Source organism: Budorcas taxicolor, chromosome 3 (genome assembly GCF_023091745.1).
Source record: "Budorcas taxicolor isolate Tak-1 chromosome 3, Takin1.1, whole genome shotgun sequence".
NCBI lineage: Eukaryota > Metazoa > Chordata > Mammalia > Artiodactyla > Bovidae > Budorcas > Budorcas taxicolor.
Genome location: NC_068912.1, coordinates 97906634 through 97930703, shown reverse-complemented (window position 1 = coordinate 97930703; position 24070 = coordinate 97906634). Strand labels below are relative to the sequence as shown.

Sequence of the window (24070 nt, the reverse complement as noted above, 5' to 3'; positions counted from 1 at the left end):
CCTTTCCCAATTTTGAACCAGTCAACTGTTTCATGTCTGCTTCTAACTGTTGCTTTTTGACCCACATAGACGTTTCTCAGGAGACATCTCTTAAAGGACTTTGCAGTTTGTTGTGATCCACAGTCAAAGGCTTTAGCTTAATCAATGAAGCAGATGTTTTTCTGGAACTCCCTTGCTTTCTCCATGATCCAATAAATGTTGGCAAATTATAATTTATATAGGACAACAAGTTTGTCCTTGTTCTTAGGGGATTTACACTGAAATATTTAGTGGTAAAGTGTCTGAATATAAGCAACTTCCTTTCAAATATCTCATCACTATATTTATATTTCTATATCTCTACTTATATCATAAAGAGAGATAAATAAATCAGATGTGAAACAATCAGACCCTCTGTAAAAGCAGTGAGAATGTCAACAAAAACTGTCAAAATCAACTCTTTAGCGGTCTGGAAATTAACCAGAGGTTTGCAACAATCTAAGGAGCATTTATTCAAGGAAAACAGTTGACATACTTTATTCCCAATGTCCTCCACTCAGGTCTACTATACCCTTGAAAACAAAAATTCTTATGAAAACTAGCAGCCCCACTGTCATTGTAGGAAAGCAGATTTAAAGCTACCCCAAAGGCCCATGCCTAAAAAACTGTCATTATTTGACCTGTCGGACAGTATTCTGGAAACCTCCATTCACAGGGCTTCTCTTTATTTAATCTGAATCAGAACTTGGTTACCACAAACATCCTTTACCTGCAAGGCATCTGTCAAGAACAATAAACAGCTATTATTTAACATCATGGATACTTGAAATTGGAGCAAAAAAATAAGTGATCAAAACATTTAAAAGGCAAAGCTGGATAACTGTGTGTTTGTGTGAGTGTATGTGTGTCTTGTCTGTGTGTCTGTGTGTCCCTGTGCGTGTATGTGCTAGGCAGGGTGTCTCTGACAAGCTATGATATTCTTGGCAATTGAAAGATCACACACATGTGTGGGGATGTGTATGCATCTGGAAATTACCTAAGGAAACCCTAATCTCTCACCTCTGACTGATCTGAGGCTTTGAAATGTTGAAAGTGAAGACTAAGAAAGAACTGAAAACCACATGCAGGGCAGAGAAAGCATGTCCCAACATGCAACAGAGATACTGAGCAAAGGCTGGGGGACTTACTGGTTCAAGGCATTTAAGGAAGTATAAATCCTGTTATTAAAGGGCCATAAAGCTAACTAAGCAGGGACTTCAATGACAACACTCAACAAAGAACACAGATTTTACAGAATACAGACTTTAGCTCAGGAAAGTAACTAAACAAACAAAAAGCAACAACAATGGCAAAAATTAATAAACTCTGAGAAATACAGGGAGTCTTATTAACACAGTTCCACATTATATTTAAACTGTCTAGTTTTCAACAAAATTTATGACATGTAAAGAAACAAGAGAATGACCTATACATGAAGGCAGTCAACAGAAAGTGTCCTTGAGGAAGCCCAGAAATTTGGCTTACTAAACAAAAGCTTTAAATCATCTGTTATAAATATGCACAAAGGACTAATGAAAACCTTACCTCAAGATGTAAAGAAAAGTATGGCAGTGTGGCAATGATGTCTCATCAAATAAGGAATATCAATAGATAGCTAGAAATTACTTTAAAAAATAGAAATTTTAGAGTTTGAAAATACATAATAAATGAAAAATTCACTAGAGAATGTCAAGAGCAGATATAGGCTGGCAGAAGAAAGAATAAATGAACCTGAAAAGTAGTCAATTGAGATTATCCAGCCTGAGGTACAGAAAGAGAAAAGAAAAATGAATAGTCTCTGAGACCTGTGGGAAACCATAAGGCACAGGAACATAGATATAGTGGGACCCCTAAAATAGAGGACAAATAGCCAGAAAGAACAGCTGCTGAAATAATGGGTGGAAACTTCCGAAATTTAAAGAAAAACAATCTATTTATTCAATCCAGCAAACTCCAATCACTCCAATCACACACATCATAATCAGACTTTCCAAAGGCAAAGATGAAAAATCTTGAAAGAAGCAAAGGGAAAATGTTTCAGTAGGTACTAGAAAACCTCAGCAGTAATAACAGCTGGTTTCCCATGAGAAGCATGAAGCAGAAGAAGGTGGAATGACGCATGCAAAGTACTAAAAGAAGGCATTCGATAGTCCAATATCCAGGATATTCTCCTTCACAAAAGATGGGAAATTAAACAAAAAGATAATTTATCATGAGAACTTCCCTACAAGAATCACTAAAGAAAATCCTTCAAATTAAAATGAAAGGACACCAGCTGAAACGTACAGGAAAAACTAAACACCAGGAAGGGAACTACACAGGTAAACCTAGGACAATATAATTGTATTTTTCTCTCATTTACCCATTCTTACCTAAAATAAAATTGAATAAAGCAACAATTACTAAATTATGTTGAAGAGTGTATAGGTATAAAGATGTTATCTGCATGATAATGAAATTATAAAGAAGAGGAGAGGGAACAAACTAAATAAAAGCAAAGGTTTTATGCATTATTCAAATTAAATTGGCATTAATCCATACTATATTGTTAAAAATTAAAATATTAACTGTGAACCCCAGAACAACCACTAAGAAAATAACTCAGAAAATACAGTAATAGAAACAAGGGAATTAAAATGGCACACTAGATAATAGTTAACACAAAAGAAGTCCCTAATGTAGAAAGAGAGAAACAAAAAAGGCATGAATACAGAAAAGACAGAAAACAAACAGCAAAATGACAAAGGTAAAGCCTACCTTATCTTACATTAAAGGTAAACTGACTAAACACTCTAGTCAAAAGGTAGAGTTTAGCAAAATGGACTAAAAACTATAATCCAGGTTTCCCTGGTGGCTCAGTGGTAAAGAACCCAAAGCAGGAGACATGGGTTTGACCCCTGGTCTGAGAAGATTCCACGTGCCATGGGGCAACTAAGTCCACGTGCCACAAGTACTAGCCTGTGCGCTAAGGAGCCACAACCACTTTGCCCACATGCTGCAACGACTGACGTCCACACACGCTAGAGCCTGTGCTCTGCAATAAGGGAAGCCACTGCAGCAAACGCCATGTACCACAACTAGAGAGACGCGCCTGCTCACCACAGCTAGAGAAAAGCTATACAGCAGAAAAGACCTAGCACAGCCAAAAAATAAATTAAATTTTTACAAAATACGTTAAAAGAAATTACAATACAACCATGTGTTGAAAGCAAGAGACTCACTTTAAATTCAAAGACACAAATGGGTTGATAAGTAAAAGAGTGGAAAAAATAACCTACGCATTATAAATGACATAACAATTAAAAACACAGGCAATAATTAAACTTTAAGAAGACACAACAACATAAAGATATATGTACTTAACAACCCCAAAATACATGACGGAAAAACCAACTGGCATCTCTCTAAAGAAGATTAACAAATGGCAAAAAGCACATGAAAACATGTTCAACATCATTAGTCACTAAGGAAATATAAATCAAAATCACAATGAGATTTTTCTTCATACTCACTAGGATGGCTATAAATAAAAAGATGGACAACACAAGTATCAGGGAGGGTGTCAAAAAGTTGGAACCCTTATACTGTGCTGATGGAAAAGTAAAATGGTGTAGTCACTGTGGTAAAATTTTTGTAGTTTCTCAAGAAAAGAAAACAGTCACCACAAGAACCAGCAACTTTCTAGGTATACACCCAGGAGTAATGAAAACATACGTCCACACAATAATATGTACAAGACTATAACAGCATTATTCGTAATAGCCAAAACATGGATACAACCCAAATGTCAACCAACTGATGGATAAGCTAAATGTGGTATATCCATACAATAGAATATGATTTGGTCATAAAAAGGAATAAAGCACTTATAAGATACTGATATATACTATGACATGGATGAATATTAAAAACATTATGCTAAGTGAAAGAAGTCAGACACAGAAGTCCACATATTATATAATTCCACTTATAAAAATGTTCATTATAGGCAAATCCATAGATCTAGAAATTAGCTTAGTGGTAGCCAGGGGTTGGGGGAGAGGGAGATGAAATTATGAAATTTCTTTATGAGGTAATGAAAATGTTCTGGAACTAGTAGTGATTATTGTACAACCTCATGAATACATGAAAATTTACTGAACTGTATACTTTAAAATTGTGGATTTTATGATATGTGAATTATTTCTCAAATTTTTAAAAGATTGAGGATTAAACTAAAATTATAGAAAAAGATATACCATACATTCACTAATCATAAGAAAGCTAGGGTAGCCATTTTAATATGATATAAAGTAGACTTCAGAGAAAGATTACCAAGGTTAAAGTGGAACACTTCATATAAATTAAAATTTTGATTTATGAAAAGATATAGAAAATTAAATTGTATGTACATGGCATCTGGTTCCATCACTTCATGGGAACTAGATGGGGAAACAGTGGAAACAGTGCCAGACTTTATTTTGGGGGGCTCCAAAGTCACTGCAGATGGTGACTGCAGCCATGACATTAAAAGATGCTTGCTCCTTGGAAGAAAAGTTATGACCAACCTAGATAGCATATTCAAAAACAGAGACATTACTTTGCTGACTAAGGTCCCTCCAGTCAAGGCTATGGTTTTTCCTGTGGTCATGTATGGATGTGAGAGTTGGACTGTGAAGAAGGCTGAGCACCGAAGAATTGATGCTTTTGAACTGTGGTGCTGGAGAAGACTCTTGAGAGTCCCTTGGACTGCAAGGAGATCCAACCAGTCCATTCTGAAGGAGATCAGTCCTGGGATTTCTTTGGAAGGAATGATGCTAAAGCTCAAACTCCAGTACTTTGGCCACCTCATGCGAAGAGTTGACTCATTGGAAAAGACTCTGATGCTGGGAGGGATTGGGGGCAGGAGGAGAAGGAGACGACCGAGGATGAGATGGCTGGATGGCATCACTGACTCGATGGACATGAATCTGAGTGAACTCCGGGAGTTGGTGATGGACAGGGAGGCCTGGCATGCTGGAATTCATGGGGTCGCAAACAGTCGGACACAACTGAGCGACTGAACTGAACTGAAATAATACAATGTCAAAGTAATGAAGAAAAAAATTATATAACTGAATTTTGACACTTCCCAGTAACCGATAATAAGAAAAAAATCATAAAGGGTATAGAAGACATAGACAACAGCATTCAAGTAATTTGACCTAACTGACATTTACGTAATACTCTATACAACAGAAGGATATACAGTTTTTTACAAGTACACATGAAAGCATGCAATAAGACAGATGATATGAGCCATAAAACAAGTCTCAATAACCATAAAAGGATATAAGTTCAATATGCAAAAAATCAATTTTATTTCTATATATTAGAAACAATGTTTTAGAAAATTTAACACCATTTATAATATCATTAAAATCTAAGACATGTACTACTTAGGTACAAATTTAACAAAACATGTGTAAGACATGTATTCTGAAAACTACAAACATTACTGAGAGAATATGAAAGAAAATTAAAGAAATTTACACAACCTGAAAATAATGTTAAGTATTTAGAATCTTTCATCTAATAAGGGGAGAAAATTCCATAAAAAACAAAAATTATGAAATCAAAATAGGTAAAAATGTAATTATTTGGCATATGTTTAAAAAGAGACACTAAATGAAAAATCCTAGAATATGTAGTCAATGAAGTTAAAAATCTTAATAGAGAAGATTTAAAATTTTAAGTTAATAAGAAAATAATACTACAAAATTATCTCAAAACAAGAAGATATAAAAATAAATATTATACCAAAAAATACTTAAGAGAATATAAAAGTTCCAATATATGTCTAATTGTACTGTCAGCAGAAAAGAGAGAACAGCATAGAAACAATATTGATAGATATAAAAGCTAAGAATTTCCCAGAACAGCAGAAACCTATAAATTCTCAGATCAAAGTACAAACCCAGTGCAAAACAGAATGGAAATGAATATATAATTCTAAACATCATAGTGTACTAGAATGCATCAAGGATAAAGTGAAAATACATTATCATAGTGAAGAGTTTAATATCAAGACTGAAGATTTTATTACCTCCATTACAGTCTGGTACTGGTTATATGCAGACAAAAAATTTAATATAGACTTAAAGATATTTCAGAGAAAATAAATGGGCTGATAATGGCAGATAGAACCCTACATCCAGCAAATAAATTAATATATCATTTTCAAGTAAATATGGAACATTTGCAATAATTGGATTATTTATAAATATACACATAATAATTAGAAAACAATACACTGGAAATTGCAACAGAAACAATCAGTATTACCCAAATCTCATTCAATACTCACAATGCAATTAAATTAAAACATATTAGGATTTTGCCATTGGTCCAGTGGTTAAGAATCTGCCTCCCAAGGCAGGGGACACAGGTTCAGTTCCTGGTCTGGGAAGACCCCACATGGGGCAGGGCAACTAAACCCATGAACCACAACTACTGAGCCAGTGCTCTAGAGCCCGTATGCAGCAACTACTGAAGTCTCTGCAACAAGAGAAGCCACCAAAATGAGAAGCCTGTGTACCACAACTGGAGAGTAGCTCCCACTAATCACTAGAGAAAGCCTGCGCACAACAATGAAGACCAGCAGAGCCAGAAACAATTAAATAAATGAATGACTTTTAAAAAATACCACAATAAAAGACAGAATGTATGTATATGTGTGTGTGCATGCATGGAGATTGGGGAGAGAGGGAAAGGAAGGAAGAAAAAGACACATATAAATCCTATATATCTTGAAATTTAAACAAACTCTTAAAATAGCTCATAAGCCAAAGTAAATAGTATAAAATAAATTTTATAAAAATTATAAAATATTCAGTATTTTCCTGGAGGAGGAAATGGCAAACAATTCCAGTATTTTTGCCATTAAAAAAAAATCCCATGGACAGAGGAGCTTGGTAGGCTACAATCCATGGGGTGTCAAAGAGTTGGACACAACTGAGCAACTGAACAACACAACACTAGACTTAGGGAAAACCATTCAGTATAATTCAAGCTCAGAATATTTTTTAAATTATGGGGAATTCCGTGGTAGTCCAGTGGTTAGGACTCTACACTCTCACTTCTAAGGTCCCTGGCTCAATCCCTGCTAGGGACCTAAGATTCCATATCACATAACCCAAACAGTGTGGAAAAAAACAATTAGGAATAGAAGGTAACTTTCTTAACTTAATAAAATCCTACATCTAATATTATATTAGGTTGAAATATATGAAATTGTCATTGCTTTTTAAAGTCAAAAACAAGTCCACTGACAGCATTTTTGTAAGATTCAATCTAATACTGGTGACTTCAGCATAACTGAAATAAAATGACAAGTATATGTACTGTTATTCCCACTACTTAACACTGTACTAGTCAAGACATAAGTAAGAAAAAGAAAAAAGATTGTACAGAAGTCAAAACTGACTTTATCTGTAAACATGATTTTCCACATAGAAAATCCAAATAACTTATATGAGATTTCAGCAATGTTGCTGAATTCAAAATATGCAAGGACATGTACAGAAATGTTCATAGGAGCCCAAGTCCTAATATTACAAAATTGGAAAAAAATGAAAATGTCATCAACAATAGAAATGACATAGAGAAAAGGAACAGTTTTCCAAGTTCAGTTCAGTTCAGTTCACTAACTCAGTCGCAGTCATGTCCAACTCTTTGCGATCCAATGGACTGCAGCACGCCAGGCTTCCCTGACTATCATCAACTCCTGGAGCTTGCTCAAACTCATGTCCATCAAATCAGTGATGCCATCCAACATTCTCATCCTCTGTTGTCCCCTTCTCCTCCCACCTTCAATCTTTCCCACTATCAGGGTCTTTTCCAATGAGTCAGTTCTTCGCATCAGGTGGCCAAAGTATTAGAGCTTCAGCTTCAGCATCAATCCTTCCAATGAATATCCACGACTGATTTCCTTCAGAATGGACTGGTTTGATCTCCTTGCAGTCCAAGACTCTTGCAAGAGTCTTCTCCAACACCAAGTTCAAAAGCATCAATTCTTAGGCACTCAGCTTTCTTTACAGTCCAACTCTCACACCTATACATGACTACTGAAAAAATCATAGCTTTGACTAGATGGACCTTTGCCGCCAAAGTAATGTCTCTGCTTTTTAATATGCTGTCTAGGTTGGTCATAGCTTTTCTACCAAGGAGCAAGCATCCTTTAATTTCATGATGTAGTCACCATCTGCAATGATTTTGGAGCCCAAGAAAATAAAGTATCTCACTGTTTCCATTGTTTACCCATCTATTTGCCATGAAGTGATGGGAGAGGATGTCATGATCTTAGTTTTCTGAATGTTGAGTTTTAAGCCAACTTTTTCACTCTCCTCTTTCATTTTCATCAAGAAGCTCTTTAGTTCTTATTTGCTTTCTGCCATGAGGGTGGTGTCATCTGCATATCTGAAGTTACAGATATTTCTCCCTGTAATCTTGATTCCAGCTTCTACTTCAATCAGCCTGGCATTTTGCAAAATGTACTCTGCATATAAGTTAAAAAAGCAGGGTGACAATATACAGCCTTGATGTACTCCTCTCCCTATTTGGAACCAGTCCATTACTCTATGTCCGGTTCTAACTGTTACTTCTTGACCTGCATACAAATTTCCCAGGAGGCAGGTAAGATGATCTGGTATTCCCCTCTCTTGAAGAATTTTCCAGTTTGTTGTGACTCGCACAAAGGCTTTGGTGTAGTCAACAATGCAGTAGATGTCTTTTCTGGAACTCTCTTGCTTTTTGTATGATGCAATGGATGTTGGCAATTTGATCTTTGGTTCCCTTGTCTTTTCTGAATCCAGCTTCATAGGTCATGTACTATTGAAGCCTCCTTAGAGAATTTTGAGCATTACTTTGCTATTGTGTGAGATGAGTTCAGTTGTGCAGTAGTTTGAGCATCTGGAGCTCTCTTCCTTTTTCCATGATGCAATGGATGTTGGCAATTTGATCTCTGGTTCCCTTGTCTTTCCTAAACCCAGCTTCACAGTTCATGTACTATTGAAGCCTCGCTTGGAGAATTTTGAGCATTACTTCACTATTGTGTGAGATGAGTGCAGTTATACAATAGCTTGAGCATTCTTGGGCATTGACTTCTTTGGGATGGGAATGAAAACTGACTTTTTCCAGTCCTGTGGCCACTGCTGAGTTTTCCAAATTTGCTGGCATACTGAGTGAAGCACTTTCACAGCATCATTTTTTAGGATTTGAAATAACTCAACTGGAATTCCCCTCACTTCCACTAGTTTTGCTGGTAGTGATGGTTCCTAAGGTCCACTTGACTTCGCATTACAGGATGTCTGGCTCTAGGTGAGTGATCACACCACTGTGGTTATTTGGGTCATTAAGATCTTTTTTGTACAGCTCTTCAGTGTATTCTTGGACCTCTTCTTAACATCTTCTGCTTCTGATAGGTCTGTACCAATTCTGTCCTATACTGTGTCCATCTTTGCATGAAATATTCCCTTGGTATCTCTTAATTTTTTTTAGGAGATCTCTAGTCTTTCCCATTCTATTGTTTTTCTCTATTTATTTGCACTGATCACTGAGGAAGGCTTTCTTATATCTTCTTACTACTCTTTGGAACACTGCATTCAGACGGGTATATCTTTCCTTTTCTCCTTTGCCTTTAGCTTCTCTTCTTTTCTAAGCTATTTGTAAGGCTTCCCTAGACAACTATTATGCCTTTCTGCATTTCTTTTTCTTGGGAATAGTCTTGATCACTGTCTCCTGTACAATGTCATGAACCTCTGTCCATATTTCGTCAGGTACTCTATCAGATCTAGGGCTTCCCTGGTGGCTCAGAGGTTAAAGCGTCTGCCTCTAATGCAGGAGACTTGGGTTTGATCCCTGGGTCAGGAAGATCCCCTGGAGAAGGAAATAGCAACCCACTCCAGTAGCTTGCCTGGAGAATCCCATGGATGGAAGAGCCTGGTGGGCTACAGTCCAGGGGGTCGCAAAGAGTCGGACACGACTGAACTGTCCATATTTCATCAACTACTCTATCAGCTCTAATCTCTGTGAATTTATTTGTCACTTCCACTGTATAATCATTGAGTTAGACAAGGCTGCTGGTCCATGTGACCAGATTGGTTAGTTTTCTGTGATTGTAGTTTTCATTCTGCCTGCCCTCTGATGGAGACGGATAAGAGGCTTAAAGAAGCTTCTTGATAGGAGACACTGACTAAGGGAGAAACTGAGTCTTGTTCTGATGGGCACGGCCATGCTCAGTTCAGTTCAGTTCAGTTCAGTCACTCAGTCATGTCCGACTCTGCGACCCCATGAATTGCAGCATGGCAAGCCTCCCTGTCCATCATCAACTCCCAGAGTTTACTCAAACTCATGGCCATCGAGTCAGTGATGCCATTCAGCCACCTCATCCTCTATCCTCGCCTTCTCCTCCTGCCCCCAATCCCTCCCAGCATCAGAGTCTTTCCCAATGAGTCAACTCTTCACATGAGGTGGCCAAAGTTTTGGAGTTTCAGCTTCAGCATCAGTCTTTCCAAAGAACACCAAGGACTGATCCCCTTTAGAATGGACTGGTTGGATCCCCTGCAGTCCAAGGGACTCTCAAGAGTCTTCTCCAGCACCACAGTTCAAAAGCATCAATTCTTCGGTGCTCAGCCTTCTTCACAGTCCAACTCTCACATCCATACATGACTACTGGAAAAACCATAGCCTTGACTAGATGGATCTTAGTTGGCAAAGTAATGTCTCTGCTTTTGAATATGCTATCTAGGTTGGTCATAACTTTCCTTCCAAGGAGTAAGCGTCTTTTAATTTCATGGCTGCAGTCACCATCTGCAGTGATTGTGGAGCCCCCCAAAATAAAGTCTGGCACTGTTTCCACTGTTTCCCCATCTATTTCCCATGAAGTGATGGGACTGGATGCCATGATCTTAGTTTTCTGAATGTTGAGCTTTAAGCCAACTTTTTCACTCTCCTCTTTTACTTTCATCAAGAGGCTTTTCAGTTCCTCTTCACTTTCTGCCATAAAGGTGGTGTCATCTGCACATCTGAGGTTATTGATATTTCTCCCAGCAATCTTGAAATGGAGTACTTGGATGCAATCTCAAAAATGACAGAATGATCTCTGTTCGTTTCCAAGATAAACCATTTAATATCACAGTAATCCAAGTCTATGCCCCAACCAGTAATGCTGAAGAAGCTGAAGTTGAACGGTTCTATGAAGACCTACAAGACCTTTTAGAACTAACACCCTGAAAAAGATATCCTTTTCATTATAGGGGACTGGAATGCTAAAGTAGGAAGTCAAGAAACACCTGGCGTAACAGGCAAATTTGGCCTTGGAGTACAGAATGAAGCAGGGCAAAGGCTAATAGAGCTTCACCAAGACGACACACTGATCATAGCAAACACCATCTTCCAACAACACAAGAGAAGGCTCTACATATGGACATCATCAGATGGTCAACAGCGAAATCAGATTGATTATATTCTTCGCAGCCAAAGGTGGAAAAGCTCTATACAGTCAGCATAAACAAGACTGAGAGGTGACTGTGGCTCAGATCATGAACTTCTTATAGCTGAATTCAGACTTAATTGAAGAAAGTAGGGAAAACCGCTAGACCATTCAGGTATGACCTAAATCAAATCCCTTATGATTATACAATGGAAGTGACAAAGAGATTCAAGAGATTAGATCTGATAGAGTGCCTGAAGAACTATGGACAAAGGTTCGTTACTTTATACAGGAGGTAGTGATCAAGACCATCCCCAAGAAAAAGAAATGCAAAAAGGCAAAATGGTTGTCTGAGGAGGCCTTACAAATAGCTGTAAAAAGAAGAGAAATCAAAGGCAAAGGAGAAAACAAAAGATACACCTATTTGAATGCAGAGTTACAAAGAACAGCAAGGAGAGATAAGAAAGCCTTCCTCAGTGATTACTGCAAAAAAATAGAGGAAAACAATAGAATGGGAAAGACTAGAGATCTCTTCAAGAAAATCAGAGATAACGAGGGAACATTTCATGCAAAGATGGGCTCGATAAAGGACAGAAATGGTATGGACCTAACAGAAGCAGAAGATATTAAGAGGAGGTGGCAAGAATACACAGAAGAACTATACAAAAAGGATCTTCATGACCCAGATAACCATAATGGCATGATCACTCACCTAGAGCCAGACATCCTTGAATGTTAAGTGAAGTGGGCTTTAGGAAGCATCACTGCCAAAAAGCCAGTGGCGGTGATGAAATTCCAGCTGAGCTATTTCAAATCCTGAAAGATGATGCTGTGAAAGTGCTGCACTCACTATGCCAGCAAATTTGGAAAACTCAACAGTGGCCAGGGGACTTGAAAAGGGCAGTTTTTATTCCAATCCCAAAGAAGGGCAATTCCAAAAAATTCTCAAACTACTGCACAACTGCACTCATCTCACACACTAGCAAAGAAATGCTCAAAATTCTCCAAGCCAGGCTTCAACAGTAGGTGAAAAGAGAACGTCCAGATGTTCAAGCTAGATTAGGAAAGGCAGAGGAACCAAAGATCAAATTGCCAACATCCGTTGGATCTTCAGAAAAGCAACAGAGTTCCAGAAAAACACCTACTTCTGCTTTATTGACTACGCCAAAGCCTTTGACTGTGTGGTTACGCCAAAGCCTTTGACTGTGTGGTTCACAACAAACTGTGGAAAATTCTTCAGGAGAGTGGAATACCAGACCACCTGACCTGCCTCCTAAGAAATCTGTATGCAGATTAAGAAGCAACAGTTAGAACTGGACATGGAACAACAGACTGGTTCCAAATTGAGAAAGGAGTACGTCAAGGATATATATTGTTACTCTGCTTCTTTAACTTCTATGTGGAGTACATCATGGGAAATGTTGGGCTAGAAGAAACACAAGCTGGAATCAAGATTGCCAGGAGAAATATCAATAACCTCAGACATGCAGATGACACCACCCTTATGGAAGAAAGTGAAAAAGAATTAAAGAGCCTCTTGATGAAAGTGAAAGAGGAGAGTGAAAAATGTGGCTTAAAGCTCAACATTCAGAGAACTAAGATCACGGCATCTGGTCCTATCACTTCATGGCAAATAGATGGGGAAACAATGGAAACAGTGACAGACTTTATTTTCTTGTGCTCCAAAATCACTGCAGATGGCAACTGCAGCCATGAATTTAAAAGATGCTTCCTCCTTGGAAGAAAAGCTATGACCAACCTAGACAGCATATTAAAAAACAGAGACATCACTTTGGCAACAAAGGTCCATTTAGTCAAAGCTATGGTTTTTCCAGTAGTCATGCATGGATGTGAGAGTTGGACTATAAAGAAAGCTGAGCACCTAAGAATTGATGCTTTTGAACTGTGGTGTTGGAGAAGATTCTTGAGAGTCCCTTGCACTGCAAGGAGATCCCACCAGTCCATCCTAAAGGAAATAAATCCTGAATATTCATTGGAAGGACGGACGCTATAGTTGAAACTCCAATATTTTGGCCACCTGATGTGAAGACCTGACTCTTTGAAAAAGACCCTGATGCTGGGAAAGATTGAAGGTGGGACGAGAAGGGGACTAAAGAGAATGAGATGATTGGACGGGATCACTGATTCAATGGACATGAGTTTAAATAAAATCCAGGAGTTGGTGATAGACAGGGAAGCTTGGCGTGCAGCAGTCCATGGGGTCAGAAAGAGTTGGACATGACTCAGTGACTGAACTGACTGTATAATCATAAGGGATTAAACAGCCAACAGGTACATGAAAAGATATTCAACATCGCAAATCATCAGGGAAATGCAAATCAAAGCTACAACTAGATATCACTTCACACATGTCAGAAGAACTATCATGAAGAAGACATGCTATAACAAGTGTTGGTGAGGATCTAAAGAAAAGGGAATCGTAAAGACACTGCTTGTGGGAATGCAAATTGCACATAGCCACTATGGAAAACAGTATGGAGGTTCCTCAAATAACCCAAAATAGAATGACTATATAGGATCCAACAATCCTAATTTTGGATGTTTACCCAAAGGAACTGAAATCAAGATCTCATATCTGCACTCTCATGTTCACAACAGCATTACTCACAACACCCAAGATAAGAAGGCAACCGAAGTGTCTGTCAATGGATAACTGGATGAATGGACAAAGAACACGGGATATACATGTAGCAATACCATTCAGCCAACAGAAAAAATGAAATCCTGTCATTTGTGACAAACTGGATGGACCTTGAAGGTATTATGCTAAATGAAATAAAAAAACAAACACTGTAAGATATCACTTATATGTAAAACCTAAAAAGATCAACTCAGAGAAACAGAGAGTAGAGTGGTGTTTACCGAGGGTTGAAGAGGTGGGGGAAATGGGGAGATAGTGGTCAATGGGTGTAAACTTCTAGTTATAAGATTAACAAGTAGCTAATGTAAATAGCATGGTCATTATAATTAATATTACTGTACTGTGTACTTGAATGTTGCTAAGAAAGTAAATCTTAACTGTTCTCAACTCAAAAAAGAATGTCAACTATGTGACAGGATGGAGATAGTAGCTAACATTTTGGTAGCAATCATTTTGCAATTTATAAACATAAATCAACATACTGTACACTTTAAACACATATAATGCTATGTGTCAATTATATATCAATAAAGTTGGGGAAGAGACAATAGAAAGGATAAAGAATTATTGCTTCACATGACAACATGGATGAATTCTCACAAAGAAGTCACAGGAAAAAGTGGAAGGAGACAGGGAGTGAAAGGAGGGAGAGAGACAGACAGAGAAATTGACATTACAAGTTCAAAATACATTGAGATAGAAGTTAAGATAGTGGTTACCTCTGGGAAGAGAAGAGGGGAGGCGGAGTAGCCGGAAGGAATGGAGCATAAGGAAGCAACCTGGAGTGCTAATAATATTCCAACTATCCATCTGGGTGGTAATTATACACTTTGTATACGTACACTATCTAAATATATGCTGCTGCTGCTGCTGCTGCTAAGTCACTTCAGTCGTGTCCAACTCTGTGCGACCCCATAGACAGCAGCCCACCAGGCTCCCCTGTCCCTGGGATTCTCCAAGCAAGAACACTGGAGTGGGTTGCCATTTCCTTCTCCAATGCATGAAAGTGAAAAGTGAAAGTGAAGTCGCTCAGTCGTGTCCGACTCTTTGCGACCCCATGGACTGCAGCCCACCAGGCTCCTCCATCCATGGGATTTTCTAGGCAAGAGTATTAGAGTGGGGTGCCATCGCCTTCTCCGAAATATATGCTACAGTTCCATAAAAAACACTCAGTGGCATTCTTTATCAGCAACAACAACAAAAAGAACAAAGAAAATGAAAACAAACAGCATTTACATAAGCAAAAACAAAGTGAAAAAATTAGTTTCAACTGGAAGATCTCTGAAATTTACATTACATATAACCAATAAGTTATATGGTGATTTGTCATAGAAGCCCTACGAAACTAACACAATTCCCTAAGACTCAATAGTTTCATTTCTAAATCTATACCCTAGAGCACTGGGTGTCTCTAAGATCCAAAATCCTGCTTTTACAACTAACACTTTGCAGTTTACCTATATCTGTAACTGAAAAAATAAACCAATGTCAAAACTGAAAAAAATACAGAAATAATTACATATTTCTATGTGTAAATGCTGAGACAGGACTAGGCTTGAAGATACACTCTTTGCACCTATTCACAGAATCAGCATCAACTGGTCAGTTTCAAACGCTGAATGGTAGGTGTCAGTTCAGTTCAGTTGCTCAGTCGTGTCCGACTCTTTGCAAACCCATGAACCACAGCATGCCAGGCCTCCCTGTCCATCACCAATTCCTGGAGTCCACCCAAACCCATGTCTATCGAGTCAGTGATGCCATCCAACCATCTCATCCTCTATCGTCCCCATCTCCTCCTGCCCTCAATCTTTCCCAGCATCAGGGTCTTTTCAAATGAGTCAGCTCTTCCCATCAGGTGGCCAAAGTACTGAAATTTCAGCTTCAACATCAGTCCTTCCAATGAACACCCAGGACTGATCTCCTTCAGAATGGACTGGTTGGATCTCCTTGCAGTCCAAGGGACTCTGAAGAGTCTTCTCCAACACCACAGTTCAAAAGCATCAATCCTTCAGTACTCAGCTTTCTTTATAGTCCAACTCTCACATCCATACATTACCACAGGAAAAACCATAGCCTTGACTAGACGGACCTTTGTTGGCAAAGTAATGTCTCTGCTTTTTAACATGCTATCTAGGTTGGTCATAACTTTCCTTCCAAGGAGTAACCGTCTTTTAATTTCATGGCTGCAATCACCATCTGCAGTGATTTTGGAGCCCCCCAAAATAAAGTCAGCCACTGTTTCCACTGTTTCCCCATCTGTTTGCCATGAAGTGATGGGACTGGATGCCGTGATCTTAAGTTTTCTGAATGTTGAGCTTTAAGCCACCTTTTTCACTCTCCTCTTTCACTTTCATCAGGAGGCTCTTTAGTTCTTCTTCACTTTCTGCCATAAGAGTGGCGTCATCTGCTTATCTGAGGTTACTGATATTTCTCCCAGCAATCTTGATTCCAGCTTGTGCTTCCTCCAGCCCAGAGTTTCTCATGATGTACTCTGCATATAAGTTAAATAAGCAGGGTGACAATATACAGCCTTGACATATTCCTTTTCTTATTTGGAACCAGTCTGTTGTTCCCTATCAATTCAATTTAAGCAGCGCTGCCAGTGATGCTATGATTTTCTGAAAAAGTAAACTCTTAACAGAGTTCCAAACAAAACAAAGTACACTCTTTCCTCACTTTACATGGTGATTGCATCACTGGAAAAGTCACTGTACTTAAAACTTTTCCACACACACACACAAAAGGTCTGTCTTTATACATAAAACAGAGTTAGATTCTTAATCTCTAATCATAAACAGGCTTTCATATATATGTATAGATATATATTCAAGGCAATATTCAAGTCATGCAGAATACCAGACAATTAACACCAATAAACACCCCCCTCCACATACACACACACACACTGCAACCATTCTGACAAACAAAGGTAGCCTAACAAATTTCTTAGAATGATCCCTAGGGCACAGTACCAGCCCTTGAGAACAACAGATTCATGGACACCAAGATATGTATGAATATTCTCACTGCAATGCCATTTGTAATATTCAAAAAGAGTAACACCGGTAGTTAAAAGTCCATCAATAGGGGAGTAAGAATTAAATCTCTCATGCGAACATACAGCATTATGCAACAATCAGGGCTTCCTAGGTAGTTCAGTGGTAAAGAATCTGCCTGCCAATGCAGGAGATGCCAGTTCTATCCCTGGGTTGGGAAGATCCCCTGGAGAAGGAAATGGCAATCCATTCTAGTATTCTTGCCTGGGAAATCCCATGGAGAGAGGAGCCTAGTGGGCTACAGTCCATGGAATCACAGAAACGTCAGGTGTGACTTAGCAACTAAACAATAACAACAACAACAAAATGTAACAATCAAGGAAATGAACTAGATTTGCAAAAATCAACACTTGGCGACAAATTTTAGAAACAGTGAAGTGGGAAAACAGGTTTGCAGAAGGATACCTACAGTATTTCCTGCAGTCTATGGGGTCGCAAAGAGTCGGACACAACTTGGCGACTGAACAACAACCTACAGTATTATACCATTTGTGTAAGATTTTAAAACAGAGCAACAGGATACAGACTATGTAGGCATACACAAATATGTAGCAACTGTAAAAAAAACCTGAATGAAAAGAATACAGTCCAACTTCAGGATATTGATTACATTACTTTTAGGAAGGGAGGGAGGAAAACTGGACTCAGAATGAAGTGCAAAAGGGCCTTAAACTAGATCTGTAACATTTTCTTAAAAACAAAAATCTTCAGGAAATGTAAAATGAGCATTTATTAAATCAGAGTGGGGAAAGATTACAGTATTTAGATTTTCTTTTTCTGTAAGTCTGAAGTACTTTATAGGCAAAGTTTTAAAAAGTCTGTATTCCCGGGAAATACCAACTGCAGCATAACTGAGTAAGGAAACCAGATAACCATCACAGACGATCAGATGAATAGTGACAGAAAAGGACCTAGATCTCTTTGCTTCAATGCTATCAATAATTTGAGTGAGGTAACAAGGTGAGGTAATATAGAGAAGAAAAAATGGGAGTTATATAATATTGACTAACCCCAAACTGACACTATTCGGGTAAAGCAAATTGGCTGGTTTTACTGCCCAGGCATTGGGCCTTACTCTTATACCTCCAATTTCTTCTGTCTATATTCCTAAAAAAAAAAAAAATCTCATGGAAACTGCACTACTGAATAAGAAGAAGGTAGAGAGAAGCAGCAGGAAATATACTTTTTTTATATCACATTTGTTTCAAATATCAAAAGTGTAAGTGATAGGAAATATAATTTTTGGCTGCTCTTTAAAATTGAGTTACTTGGCATATTATATCATTCTCCCAAGATTCCATGAGAAAAGTCACACTTTCTTTCCCAGCAATATATTTTCTCTCAAATCTTGGTTCTGTTGAGCAACTCAAAATATTGTGTTATACACCAAAACCTTTCCTGTTTACTCATTTTTGCTCTCATGTGATCATAGTATCAAAGATGAGACTGCCACAAATGCAAGACTGCAACAAAAAATAAACATGGAAAGGGGAGGGAAAATGAAGTGCCACATTTTCCATAAGCAAGTAGAAATTAAACACCTAATCTCCAGTTTAGAAGAGCAAATTAAATGTCATTAGAATGGGAAAAAAAAATCAGACAATAACATGGGATATTCTGTATCCGAGTCTGGTCTCCTTAACACAATGTGCATAAAAAGACTTTTTCAGGAAAGTCTAGTAGCTCTACTAGTGCCAGGTAGCTTTATCCAAGACAGTCACAACCTGCTAACAACCCAAATAATTAACAATAAAGAGAAGGCATAAACATGCTGTGGTGTGCAACAAAATCTGGTATGAACCATATGGTAGAAATCTGGTATGAACCATATATATATAACCATATAACCACATGATAGCTACTACACAGTATAAAGGAATAACTACTGATAAGCACAGCGACATGGATGAGTCTCAAAAATATAATGAGCAAGAGAAGCCCACAGAAAATATTATACACTATATAGCTCATTTTATATGAAGCTCAAGTACTGGCAAGCTAATCTGTAGTGAGTGACAGAAATCAGAGTAAGTGGTCCCTTTGTGCAGGGCTTAAAAGGAATTTACTGGGGTGCTGCAAAGAGTTCTAAACCCTGATCTGAATAACGGTTATACAAAAGTGTATGAATTTATCTAAATCCACAAAAGAAAAGACATTGTGGAAATGAAAAAGTAGAACTGCTTTATACTGAACTAAAATGGTCTAACAACCAAATGAAACATGTAAACTTTGATTGGATCCTGCTTTGGAAAAGCAAACTAAACAAGTCATTTCTGTGACAATGAGGAAAACCTGAAAATGGAGTAGATACTAAGAAAGCATCGATAATCATCACAGGTGTGATAATAGTATTGAGGTTATGTAGAACAATGTCTTTATTTTTAGAACACATATACTAAAGTATCTAGGAGTCTCATAGCAACAATTCTGTCATATTTTAGCAAAAAAAATTTATTATACATATACAAGTGTACGGATATATCAAACTAATGAACACAGGTCATGGGATGTAGTTATTCATTGTACTATTCTCTCAACAACTCTGTATGTTTGAAAAATGTCACTAAAAAATTGAGGGGGAAAAGAAGATGTCAACTTTTTTAGATCTTGAGTGATCTTCAGGATACATTATAGAAAGTATAAAAGCAAAGTGCAGAGTAGCTTATGTGATATGCTATCTATCATGAAGGAAAGGAAGGAAAGTAAAAAATATATGGGAAGGGGCAGTGTACTGTGTGTGTGTGTATCTATTGAGATTATATTACAAAAGGAAATACTAGAAGAATCAATAAAAATGGTTTCTTATAGCAGATGAAAATAGATGGAGGATATGTTTGAATAGGGCTGGAAGTGAGACTTCTCAGAATGTATCATTTTATCCAGTTTTGACTTTTAACCTATAAATGTAAAGAGTTGAATTGAAAAAAAAAATGAAATTGAAAAGAGGTTAAAAATATCTTTGCTCATATAATTCCTCTATTCAATCAAAGTCAAAGCAAGCTTGTTTAACCTATATGATTATTAACAGTTTTTATTTTTATTTATTTATTTATTTGCTCCTTCTGAGCATCAGAGTAATTTAATGGGGCTTTTGCTGGTCAGAAATCTTAACCTGTTGCTGCAGATCTGTCCCTAAAAATAGTCATGCTACTTTCTCATCTGTAAAAAAAAAAAATAATAATCCAATGAAAGTTAAGATTTCTTAGAACTGTAAAATTCTTGATTCAAATGTTTGTTGAAAAAAAACCAGGAGTGCTTCCACATGCATAATTTCTTAGGCCACGATGAACAACAAAGTTCCACTGTATAGTCATTCACTTTCCCTCTGATAATACCGTAGAGAAAGGCTAGTGACATAACTTTTCTCTCTCCAACCCCTTCAGGCAGTAGTCAGTTACCACAAAGCACTGCTACTTCCTCTAAGCAAGACTGGATTAGTCAAGGAAGGGATGCAACAGCCAGCCCATCAGGCAGCTGCTCTGGGCAGGCTGCTAAACTCCATTGGTCAGCAGAGGACGAAGCAGCCAGTAACAAAGTCTAGAGAGGCAGAACTCCAGAGTTTTACTAACTGCCAAGCGGTTCAGAAAGCTTAGTGTATTCTTTTGCGAAATGAATCCTCCTTTACAAAAAGGCTGCCAAACTCTGGCAGCTGTGGGATTAAAAAAGCATCTGAAACCAAAACTACAGAGTTTCTGACATTGCAAGGAATAAAATCTCTGCAGCCTTAAACATAAAACAAGGGAACCAGAAACTTTGTTCTTCACCCCTGCCTCACACTCAGCCCTACCCAGCCTTCCTTTCTTTAAGACCCAGCAAAAGATGTAAACAGTCTTGTGATTTCCCTGGAGGTTTCAGAGGCTGTGCCTCACTGGCCTCACTGTAATGTGAGGAAGGACAGACACCAAAGCAGGGATGCTTTCAGAGAGGTTGGGGGGCAGGGAGCCTTGACTGCAGGGTGTGCAGGAAGGAAGTCGGGAGGGCTGCTTGGTGCAGCATCCAGGGGAGTAACTGGCTATGTAAAGTATTAAAACACACCACACACCCATACACCCACCCACCCACACACACACACAGTTTTGCTGGGAGATGAAAGAGCTGAGAAATGAAAGGACTTAAAGAAGTTGAAAACGAAAAAAAAAAAAAAAAAGGACTGAAGGACGAGGAATTGTGTTTCCAAACTGCTTACAGGCCTAAACCAGAGGTATGGAAAGACTTTTGGGTGGATTTCCTCTAGAAGAAAGAAGCTGGGACTTTCGTCTTAAGAGGAGAACGGAGGGCTCTGTAAAGAATGAGGAGGAAGGAGATGAAAACCCCTTGGAAGGTCCTATGAGATTGTTCAGAGGGATGGTGTTTGCTCACAGCTTGGAGAGGTCCAGGGCCCTTCTCTTGAGGAAGGACACGGGAGTTCTCTGCCTCAGCTGGATTTCCACAGCAAGGTCGGGGACAGGACCCTATTTGGCATCTCTTCCGTAGGGTTGAGGGTCGTTTCCAGCAAGTTGAGAGAATGAGTAGTTTCCTCTTAACGTTGGTGCCTTTCTTGGAGTGAAGGGAAGGATCGGGGATCCCTCTCAACATTGAGAGTTTGGGGACTGCAGGAACCTGAAATGGTTTCTGAGGGGTGGCCCTGGGCTGGCGGGGCGGGGGGAGATGGCAAGCTGCTGCGCGCAGTGATGACACACTTCGGTTGTGGAGTGCTGGGATTCTACTTTGGAGATTTTAGAAGAAAGGCCCCTTCACTAATCAGAAGCTTGCTAAACAGTCCGAAGGAGTCCACCAGCACTGATTTGAGAAGAAATCCATCCCCCAGTCCCCGCCCCTAAGACTGGGGAGAACTCAGGTCTGTAATAATCTCTCACGAAGAGAACAGGAGCAGAGAAGAGGAATTTTAAAAAGAAACCCCTACCCCTACCCCAATCCATTGGAAAGTTACGCACGAGGAGAGCAGGACTTTCAAAAGTGGTTTAGAGTTTGAAGAAACTCGAACTGGAAGCTGACAGGAAGTTAGGGGAGCTGAGGGGTGGGGATCAGACCTCTGTGTGGCTGGAGTGGGAGGGCATTCATGATTTTTGAGGCTGAGGAAGACCCAAGTGACACGGGGTCAGGGCTCCACAGGATTGACTAGGAGGGTGGAGGAAGTTTCTAGGTGAACCGGGGATCTCGGAAGTGAAGGAGGCGGCGTCCAAGTAAATTCCCGAGGCTCACGACACCCGGGCAGCGGCGGTGCGGGGCGCGACCAGTACTCACAGAGCGGATCTCCAGCGCCAGGGCGCATTGCAGCGCCTTCACCTTCGGCATCCGGGCGGGGTTGGGGCGGCGGGGACAGACCCCGGCCGCGGACCCGAGGGAGGCGAGGAGACGCAGGGCGGGGCGGGGACGGGGAGGAGACGAGGTGGCGGCGGCGGTGACGGCTGTGGCCCCCAGGCCGGGGCCCGCGGTCCAGCCTGGGTCCCGCCCGAGCAGCAGCGGTGCGCGGGGCGCGGACTCGTTGTCATAGCAGCCGGGAGGGGCGGGGCCGGAAGAGAAGCCCGGCGGGAACGCGCCGGAGCCGCCTCTCGAGTACGAGCGCCTGGGGGAGGGGCTTGGCGAACGCCGGGAGAGGAGGGGCCGCACGAGGAGGCGGGGCCGCCGAAGAGGCAGGGTGGGCGGGGCAGTTCGTCTGTGACGTCAAACTATGAGCCCAAATCCAGAGGAGGAGGAGAATAGCTCTATTAATAGGACAGTGTGCAGGGCAGGGAGGTGGACTCGAGAGCCCTGAGTTCTAGCGTGGCAGTGGCAACTTGTGCTAGTGGCATCTCCAACTATAAAGAATAATAATGGTTTTTCGTTTTCTTATTTGAATTTCACGATATAGTTTTCAAAGCCAGCATGAGAAAACAGGGTTGGAGAAGATCCTTGTTCAATTCGAAGCTATAACCAAGACTGGACCTCAAGAGCTGTCCTGTAAAACTCTGGTTCCTCCCTGAGAAGAGGGCTGTCCGTCAAATCACCTATCTATTCCTAATCTCCTATTCTGTGACTTTTTGGTTACTGCATCCACCTTCCCTTCAGGATTCGTGTCTAATAACTGTGTATGCATCCCAGAGTATATTGTTTTAAATTGTTTAAAACTGAACTATCTATGAAGTGCCAACAGTGTTTATTGTTTTAAATTGAACTGTCAATGTAGTGCCTATAAATCTAGTTGTGAAGCACCTGAGCCAAAGACTGTCAAAGATTAAACGAATCTAAAATTTTGCTCAAATCAATAATTTTAAAACCATGTTTAGGGTGAAATTTAATCTCTGGTTCCTCTCTTTTCTAAGTCCAGCTTGAACAACTGGAAGTTCATGGTTCACATACTGTTGAAACCTGGCTTGGAGAATTTTGAGAATTACTTCACTAGCATGTGAGATGAGTGCAATTGCCTCATGAGTACATTCTTTGGCATTGACTTTTTTGGGGCTTGAAATGAAAACTGACCTTTTCCAGTCCTGTGGCCACTGCTGAGTTTTCCAGATTTGCTGGCATATTGAATGCAGCACTTTCATAGCATCATCTTTTAGGGTTTGAAATAGCTCAATGGGAATTCCATCACCTTCACTAGCTTTGTTTGAAATGATGATTCCTAAGGCCCACTTGACTTCACATTCCAGGATGTCTGGCCCTAGGTGAATGATTACTCATCATGCTTATCTGGGTCATGAAGATCTTTTTTGTATATTTCTTCTGTGTATTCTTGCCACCTCTTCTTATCTTCTGCTTCTGTTAGGTCCACACCATTTCTGCCCTTTATTGTGCTCATCTTTGCATGAAATGGTCTCTTGGTATTTCTAATTTTCTTGAGATCACTGGATCATTGAAAAAGCAAGAGAGTTCCAGAAAAACATCTACTTTTGCTTTATTGAC

The 24070-nt window shown here is 39.5% G+C and overlaps 1 protein-coding gene across 1 annotated transcript in view; it reads right to left on the bottom strand.

Annotated features, from left to right (window-relative positions):
* SPATA6 (spermatogenesis associated 6) overlaps positions 1-22480 on the bottom strand; it is a 158077-nt gene extending 135597 nt beyond the window's left edge. Inside the window, exon 1 of the mRNA XM_052636760.1 lies at positions 22430-22480. Coding sequence (XP_052492720.1) covers positions 22430-22480 — 51 coding nt within the window. The remainder of the gene's footprint in view (positions 1-22429) is intronic.
* Positions 22481-24070: the final 1590 nt, after the last annotated feature.